This window comes from Haemorhous mexicanus, chromosome 2 (genome assembly GCF_027477595.1).
Source record: "Haemorhous mexicanus isolate bHaeMex1 chromosome 2, bHaeMex1.pri, whole genome shotgun sequence".
Lineage (NCBI taxonomy): Eukaryota > Metazoa > Chordata > Aves > Passeriformes > Fringillidae > Haemorhous > Haemorhous mexicanus.
Window position 1 is genome coordinate 122517402 of NC_082342.1, and position 9195 is coordinate 122526596.

Sequence of the window (9195 nt, forward strand, 5' to 3'; positions counted from 1 at the left end):
CCATCCTGTGTGAGAGCTGTCCTTATGCCCTGCTCTTGGGTTCTTACACATTTCACATATCAAACTCTGACCAAGATGCACCAGTCCTGCACCATCACTGATGCAGAAAATGCTTTTGATCAACTTAATACATCCGTAGCAAACTATGGAGGGGTAAATTCCTGCCTAATCAGTGAATCTCTACGAATTTACATCCTTCCAGGTATCCCGGGAGGAGAGGCCCAGGGCCCACGGGCAGCCACACAGACACAGGACACAAAGAATTCCAGAAAATGAGGTTTTTATTGCCCGTTACAGACACGGGTGCCTACCGAGGCCTCAGTGGTACTTGCGGGCCAGGGCATGGGCCACCAGCCCCACCAGCTTCTGCCACGTGGCCTGGCAGGCAGGGGTGAAGTCCTTGGTGAAGTGGGCGGCCAGAACGATGACCAGGATGTCACCCAGGAGCTGCAGAGGGAAGGCAAGAGGGAAATGAGGTCAGCAGAGTGCTGGGCACCCCCTTGCCCTGCACAGCACCCAGGATCAGGGAGCCCAGCTCCCCTGTGGCTGCTGGGGCTGTGGCCCAGGGAAGCTCTGCCAGCTGCAGGACAAGAGCTCTGTGCTGGCTGTGGGCATCAGTGCCCACCTGCTCCAGCTCTGCTTCCTCCCACATTTTCCAGCCGCTAGACATTTTTCTGCCTTTCCTTTTTCTGCTGTGAAACCTCACACCTACTTCAGCTGAGGGTCAGTGCGAGGCCCACCCTCTATAACCCCAGAGCCAGGCTTAAAGAGAGGCTGAAGCAGAGGCCAACATCCTGCTCCTTTTCTCCAGCCATGCCTGCACAAGGCCCCAGACTTTTAGAGAATCCCCCTATGTTTGTCACCAAATTTGTCCTTGCAGCCCAGAGCCTAGTATTACCCTGCACTACTGAATTCCCAACCTTCCCCTGTCCCCCAGCTCCCACTTCAGCCCGCCATGTTCTGGCTGGAAACTAAAACACAAGTTACTCATGCCTCTTGGAAACCCCCCAGGCACTGCGGTGCTCTGAGGAAGGAGGGACAGAGGGCAAAGCTCCAAACACAGCTCACCCTGAAGTTCTCGGGGTCCACGTGCAGCTTGTCACAGTGCAGCTCGGACAGCTTGGAGTAGGTGCCCTTGAGGTTGTCCAGGTTCTTGATGGCCTCCCCGAAGGAGGTGAGCACCTTCTTGCCATGGGCACGCACCTTGGGGTTGCCGATGATGGCCGTGGGGCTGGACAGGTTCCCGAAGTCAGAGAAGAACCTCTGGGTCCAGGGGTAGACGATCAGCAGCCTGGGGAGAGACACAGGCAGGTGAAGCTGCCGGACTCAGGGGTTCCCTGCAGCACAGGGCCCTTCTGGAGCTGCACCCACCTGGCCAGGGCCTCGGCGCCGCATTCCTCCACGCTGACCTTGGCCCACACGCTGGTGATGAGCTGCTTCTCCTCGGCTGACCAGTGCACCATGGTGGCTGCAGGCGGACACGGAGCTGAGCCGAGCCCGGAGCCTGGGCCGGGTTTTATGCCCCAGGCCAGCCCCTGCCGGGCCCCTGCAGCGCGGCCATTGGCTGGGACGGGCGGGGGTCCCCACCCACGGGTCCCCATGCAGTGGTCACTCTGCACTGAGGTGCGGTCATTGGGGAAAGCCCTGTGAGTCCCTTAACAGGCCAGGCCAGCACACAGGACCCTCTTATCTCTATCTCCCTCAGCCCTGGCTGCCTGTTCACCACAGGCATGGACATTCCACCCATCCCTGAACAGGCACAGACCTCTCAGAGAGGTGTTTTAGAATCACAGAATTCTCTGGGTTGGAAAGGACTTTAAAGCTCTTTAAAGCTCTTATTCTCCACCCTGCCATGGACAGGGCACCTTCCACTATTCCAGGTTGCTCCAAGCCCTGTCTGGCCTTGGACACTTGCAAGGATGGTGCTGGTGAAGAAGAGGTCACCGTGCTCTGACTGCTCCAGCTTGATCTTCATGCCATGTAATCATAGAAATATGGAATATCCTGAGCTGAAAGGGACAGAATCCCAGGATCCCTGGTGCTGGCAAAGCCCTCCCAGTTCCAGGTTTCCAGGAATACCTGTGTGGGATGCCAGGGTGTGCTGCAGCTGTGAACAGGCTCCTCTGCTCTGCCCACGTGTGTCCAGTGTGAGCCCTTCAGGGGTCTCTCCCTGCTGGGAATGAAAGGCCTTGCACAAGGACAGCAGGACCCTGCCCTCTCACAGCCCCATCAGCAGCATCCATTTCCACCAGGTCGAGCTCTGGCTACAGGCTTTTTGCTGACTCTGGCTGACACCTGCACAGGTGTTTTCCTGGTTCCCAGGCCTCCAGTGAGGCTGTGTCCCTGTGCTCAGAAAGGCAAAGCCAGGATGATTGAGCTGTCAGGCATCTGAACACAACCACGGACATGGAATTGTTCCAGGCCAGGCTGGATGGGGCTTGGAGCAGCCTGCTCTGGGACAATGTGTCCCTGCCCAGTGCAGGGAGCTGGAACGGGGTGATTATCCAACCCAAACCATTCTAGGATTCTTTGAATCTCTGGCTTTGGTCTGTGTCTGTGGGATGTTTAAGAAGTCTTGTCCAAACCTCTGAAATCTCCCAGTAACACACTGATACTGGTCCATTGTTCTGGGAAGGCTGGAGAGGGACTTCTTACATGGGGAGGCAGAAATAGGACAGGGGGGATGGCTTCCCGCTGCCAGAGGGCAGGGCTGGGTGGGATCTTGGGAATGAGGAATTGCTCCCTGGCAGGGTGGACAGGCCCTGGCCCAGGGTGCCCAGAGCAGCTGGGGCTGCTCCTGGATCCCTGGCAGTGCCCAGGGCCAGGCTGGACACTGGGGCTGGAGCAGCCTGGCACAGTGGGAGGTGTCCCTGCCATGGCAGGAGTGGCACTGGTGAGGTTTAAGGTCCCTCCCAGGCTGCACCAGTCTGGCATTTTGTGATCTCACTGGAGACACAGTGGCATGAGCCCATCACCATGATCCCCTTGGGGCATTCACGTCTGCAGGCACATTGTGGCTCCTCACCACAGAGCTCTATGAGACATTAATAATTTTTTCCACTTCTGGGCCATGGGAGAGGCACTTCCAGCAGCCCCAGGCAGGCTCTGATGGCCCGGGCAGTGGGGCTGTGTGGGGCAGATAAAGGTATCAGGCATTGCCTGGGCTCCTCACCTGCACAGCAGGCACACGACACACCCCTGCTTCTCAACACATCTGGGCACTCCAGAACTTGACAAATTCACCCTGTAGAGCTACAAAGAGTGTGATGGAATAGAGCAGCCCTGAATTCCCAGGCAGGCATTCCCATCCCTAGCCAGCAGCTGCTTGCCCAGCTGGGGATGACAATAAACGGCCTCAGTGGCCTCTGCATTTATTACCTCTCTGCAGCCTGAATCGCCTGGCATTGAAATTAAACCCAGGCTTCATCTGGGGCTGTTCTTAGCAATGCACTCGCCTTGCCTCTCTGATAGGAGATTCATTTTCAGCTCTGCAAGGCCAAGCTTGAAAAGGGAAAAGATAATGATGCTTTTCTGCTGCATCTGAACCAGCAGCAGGGAAATGCTCAGGGAGGGGCAGCAGGAGGGTGAGCTGGGACACGTAGGACAACATCAACCAGAGGCTGGAGGGGAGTGTTGACTGCAGCATTAATAGTATTTTTAAAATGTGGTTAATAAATGCTGGGTTTCTGGAGCCTGTTGAAACAGGCAGAGACATGGCTTGTGGTGAGAAGCCTGCAGGCCTGGACCCACACTGTCACCCATCAGGGCCTGGTTTTACTGGTGTTTTTAGTGTTTACTGGTGGTTTTACTGGGTTTTACTGGTGTGGGAGCAAGATGACTTTTCATGGATGGGTAATGATGGCCATAAAGAGCTGAGGGGGAAGGAGGAAGGCAGAGGAAAGAGCAGGAAGAGAGGCAGAAGTAATTTCCATTCAGACAGGCCCACTCCATGCTGCTCTCCTGTAGTGATCCCTCTCATGGTCGGTTTTATCCCCACAGCAGCTCTTCAACCTCTAAATCCCTTCAGATGGGCACAACAGCAAAGGAATAACAGCAGGTGAATCAGCCTCTTAATCGGATTAGGGTCTTGTCCCTGTGCCTGGGGACAGTCTGTCATGGTAATGGCCTTTTGCAGCCACTCCCTAAATTTACACCTCTGCCCCTGCCCCTCCTGCCCCACTGGCCCATTTGGCTGTGGCCAGTCTGGACTGGCTTGGAGGGCAGAGGTGATTTCCCACCACACTGCTGCTGCAGGCACCCAGGAAGGGCTGGCTTCAGAATGGACCTGGGGGCAGCAGGGGATGTCAGGAACCCCTGGAAAACTGCAGAGGGACTGGGGACAAGGCCTGGAAGGACAGGAGCCAGGGAATGGCTCCCAGTGCCAGAGGGCAGGGCTGGGTGGGATCTTGGCAATGAGGAATTGTTCCCTGGCAGGGTGGGCAGGCCCTGGCACAGAGAAGCAGAGCAAAGCCAGCTGCTCCCAGATTTTATGGAAAGGGGCAGAGAAGGTGCCCTAAGCCCATTCAGGATAGGGTCAGGGATGAATGCAGGGAAATGCAGAATTAATGTGTCTGAATCACCACAATTCGTACAACTCCCCCTGGCTGGGACTGAACATGGGTTGTTGCCTGAACATGGTGGAAAAGAATTTCTGGAAATGCAGTTTTCTCCTTAGAAGGGAGAGGGATACTGGGAGACACCACAGGTAGCAGAGGTGTGGGGGGTCCCCAGTGGAGACCCCAGGCAGGCTGGAATTGCAGTGCCATCCACACTGAGGGACTCTGCTCTCAGCACAAGGACATTCATTCCTGTTTGTTTCTCTGCTGTAACAACCAGGGGAAGTGCCGTGGAGGTTAGATGAATTCCTCTCTGCCCCTAACCAAGTCCTCTCATTTCAGGATCCAGATTTAACCCTTTTAGGTCTGACTCCAAGAGGTATGGAGCACCCCTTGCTCTGACTGCTCCAGCTTGACCTTCATGCCATGTATTCATAGAAACATGGAATATCCTGAGCTGAAAGGGACAGAATCCCAGGAAAATCTCATGGAGTGCCAGCTGTGCCCCATGGCCACCTTGTGCCCAGCCCAGAGCACTCAGTGCCACCTCCAGGGGACACCTGCAGGGATGGGCACTGCAGAGCTCCCTGGGCAGCCCCTGCCAAGGCCTGAGCACCCTTTCCATGGGCAAATTCCTCCGAAAAAGAACCTACAAAGATTATTGTGTCCAGCTTTGGGCCCTGCAGAGGACCACCCCAGGAATCCCAACATGTGCCTCACTTCTCATATAAACATGTTTTAATTGACTTGGAGCCTTTCACAGCATTGCTTTAATTTTACAGGAAATCTCCTGGATCTGGAATGTGAGTCCTGGGTGACACTGCTGGGGGAGCATGCAGCAGAAATGCCCAAGAACCTGCTGGGCACAGCAGGAGACCTGCCCTGACCCTGTTTGTCCATCCCTGTCCCTGTGTCCCTGCACAGGGACCTACCAGGATGTGGCACTGGAGCCACCCCAGTGCCACGGGCTGGAGGCTCCAGAGCTGCTCCAGAGGGTGGTGACAGGGGGAGGCCTAAGGGCCAGGATGGCTGGGGAGAAACCAAATTTTAGTGAATCTGCTTCCCAGTTATCCCCCAGTACAAGAACTCGGGCAAAACCCCAGAGAAAGGGGCAAAAAGCAGGATTTTCATTGCAGACAGGCTCCCACAGGACGGGCTGGCGGAGGGCAGAGCTTTCCTGGAGGGTTTGCTCTGCCCTTGGCCCTGGCTGGGCTCCATCCCAGCACAGGAGGGACCCGGGCTGGAGGGGACACTGAGGGGACACTGAGGGGACACTGAGGGGACACTGAGGGTGGGACACTGAGGGGACACTGAGGGGACACTGAGGGTGGGACACTGAGGGAGGGACACTGAGGGGACACTGAGGGGACACTGAGGGGGCACTGAGGGAGGGGCACTGAGGGGACACTGAGGGGACACTGAGGGGGCACTGAGGGGACACTGAGGGGACACTGAGGGTGGGACACTGAGGGGACACTGAGGGAGGGACACTGAGGGGACACTGAGGGGGCACTGAGGGAGGGACACTGAGGGGACACTGAGGGGGCACTGAGGGGACACTGAGGGGGCACTGAGGGAGGGACACTGAGGGGGCACTGAGGGAGGGACACTGAGGGGACACTGAGGGGGCACTGAGGGGACACTGAGGGGGCACTGAGGGAGGGACACTGAGGGGGCACTGAGGGAGGGACACTGAGGGGACACTGAGGGGGAACTGAGGGGGCACTGAGGGAGGGACACTGAGGGGACACTGAGGGGGCACTGAGGAGGGACACTGAGGGGACACTGAGGGGGAACTGAGGGGGCACTGAGGAGGGACACTGAGGGGACACTGAGGGGGAACTGAGGGAGGGACACTGAGGGGACACTGAGGGAGGGACACTGAGAGGGAACTGAGGGGAGATTGAGGGGACACTGAGGGGAGATTGAGGGGACACTGAGGGGACACTGAGGGGAGATTGAGGGGACACTGAGGGGGCACTGAGGGGATACTCAGGGGGACACTGAGGGAGGGGGCACTGAGGGAGGGGACACTGAGGGGACACTGAGGGGACACTGAGGGGGCACTGAGGGGGCACTGAGAGGGCACTGAGGGGACACTGAGGGGGCACTGAGGGGGAACTGAGGGGACACTGAGGCAGGGACACTGAAGGAGGGGGCACTGAGGGGACACTGAGGGGGCACTGAGGGGATACTCAGGGGGACACTGAGGGGGCACTGAGGGAGGGCCACGCTGGCCAGGGACGGAAGGGAGGGCTGAGGGAGGCAGCCGGGTTGCCAGCTGTGCCCACGGCCCGGCCCAGCCCCGTGCCCACCATGGAGCTGTCCCGGGCTCGGGCTGCCGGCCCATCTCGGCCCATCCTGGCCCATGCCGGGCTATCGGCCGGGACCCCCGCCCTGGCCGGCCCCAGCGCTCCCCCCTATCGGCCCGGGCAGCCCAGAGCCCCTCCCCGGGGCCGGCCCCGATAGCCGCGATAGGCCCGATAGGCCCGGGCTGCAGCCGCAGATAAGGCCGGCCCAGGCGGCTCCGGCTGTTTGGGACCGGCGGGGTCAGCTCGGGGGCTGCACAGACGGATGGACAGATCTCCATCCACACAGGATGCAGTTCTGCTATGGAATCATGCAGTGCTTTGGGCTGGAGGGACCCTAAAGCCCACCCAGGGCCACCCCTGCCATGGCAGGGACACCTCCCACTGTGCCAGGCTGCTCCAGCCCCAGTGTCCAGCCTGGCCTTGGGCACTGCCAGGGATCCAGGGGCAGCCCCAGCTGCTCTGGGCACCCTGGGCCAGGGCCTGCCCACCCTGCCAGGGAACAATTCCTCATTGCCAAGATCCCTCCCAGCCCTGCCCTCTAGCACTGGGAGCCATTCCCTGGCTCCTGTCCCTCCATCCTTGTCCCCAGTCCCTCTCCAGCTCTCCTGGAGCCCCTCCAGGCCCTGGCAGGGGCTCTGAGCTCTCCCTGGTGCCTTCTCCTCTCCTGTCCATGGGGTACATTGAGTTTTCCTATCCTGTCTTCCTCTCAGGGCAGCTGAGAGCTGTTCCAAGATGGGTTCAGGGTCTCCTCCATCCCTGCCCGGTGCCCCCAGGCAGGATTCACACGGACCAGGAGGATGGGACAGTACTCTCCTCATGACCCTTCCCTCTGCTCCTGTAGCCATGGGACTGCTCTCCCCCTCCCCAGAGCTCCCGTCCCCCGTGGCTCTTGGAGGAGCCCAGGGCTCCGTGGACAGCCTGAGCCAAGCCCTGCTGCAGGAACAGCACCTGAACCATGCCTGGTTGTGCTGTGCTGGCAGCAGAGGGTGCAAAGCAGGTACCCTCAGCCAGGTACCCCCAGACCCCTCAGAGCGAGGGCCTTGCTCTCCCTCAGCAGCTCCAGCACCCTTTGTGCCAGGCCAGGTGAGCTCTGAGAGGTCTCACAGTGCTCCCAGCACTGCACCTGCCACAGGCCGAGCTGGCTCTGCTCCTCGCTGCTTTGCAAAAGGTTCCCTCCATCACAGACCTCCACAAAAAGCCCCAGTGCTGCCTGGGAACCACAAGAGCTGTCCTGGACCTCCCAGTCCTGGCACACGTGCTAACAAAAGGTTTTCTGTGTGTGAGGATGGCTCCAGGTCAGGCAAGGCCTTTTCTCCTCCTGCTCATGGCATGGCACCAGCTGGGTCAGAAGCTGGTGCCGTGCCATGAGCTGGCAATGGATAGAGCTGTTCCTTCGTTGGGGCTGGTTTGGGGAGGGCAGACCTGCCCTGACTCCACATCTGACCCCAACCTGCCACTGGGCTCTTATTCAAGTAGAAAAAGGGGCTCTGAAAATGGGGTGGAGTAGGGAAAATCCCCCTGCACAGGCTGAGGGGTTGTTTGGGGGCTGGAGGGAAGCTCCCCCTGCCCCAGGTGAGGCACTGGACCTGGTCCCTGGGGCAGCCCTTGGCAGAGCCTCTCCCACTGCCCCCACAGAGACCATGGGGCTCATCCCAGCACCTCAGGGGTCCCAGGGCTGTGAGTGAGTCAGGGACTGGCCTGAGCTCCGTCACTCATTCTGCTCAGCTCTGCCCTGCACCAGCACTGGGCAGAAGCAGGGAGCCCCAAACAGCAGCTGAGCCGGGGTGGGCTCAGGGCACATCCCACAGACCCCGTTACACCCAGCCCAGGGCATGCTGCTGTCTGAGGCTCCTCTTCACACACCCAGGCAGAAAGGGGGCTCTGAGACCCGGGTCAGTGTCGGGACCAGGGTCAGGATTGGGACCAGGGTCAGGATCAGTTCCAAGGTCAGGACCAGGATCAGTGTCGGGACCAGGTTCAGGATTGGGACCAGGGTCAGTGTCAGGACCAGGGTCAGGATCAGAACCAAGATCGGGATCAGGACCAGGACCAGGGTCAGTGTCAGGACCAGGGTCAGGATCAGAACCAAGATCGGGATCAGGACCAGGACCAGGGTCAGTGTCAGGACCAGGGTCAGGATCAGGACCAGGACCAGGATCAGGACCAGGACCAGGATCAGGACCAGGACCAGGGTCAGGACCAGAACCAGGACCAGGATCAGGGTCAGAGTTGGGGTCAAGGTGAGGGGTCTCACCCTCATGCCCAGGACTGGAGCCCGTTCCCTGCAGTTTATGGGATGTTTATGGGCTCTCCCATCACAGACTGGA

The 9195-nt window shown here is 59.2% G+C and overlaps 1 protein-coding gene across 2 annotated transcripts; it reads right to left on the reverse strand.

Annotated features, from left to right (window-relative positions):
• Positions 1-263: 263 nt before the first annotated feature.
• On the reverse strand, positions 264-9195 carry LOC132324170 (hemoglobin subunit rho). 2 transcript variants are annotated; one of them, XM_059840258.1, is made up of 4 exons: positions 9123-9195; positions 1372-1468; positions 1069-1291; positions 264-447 (listed from the first exon to the last, which is right to left on the reverse strand). In XM_059840258.1, the coding sequence occupies exons 2-4, from the start codon at positions 1461-1463 to the stop codon at positions 319-321; spliced, it is 444 nt and encodes a 147-aa protein (XP_059696241.1). In that variant the 5' UTR covers positions 1464-1468; positions 9123-9195; the 3' UTR covers positions 264-318. The 2 variants fall into 2 exon arrangements, with proteins under 2 accessions (XP_059696241.1, XP_059696240.1); XM_059840257.1 differs by lacking the exon at positions 9123-9195 and having other exon boundaries at positions 1372-2698.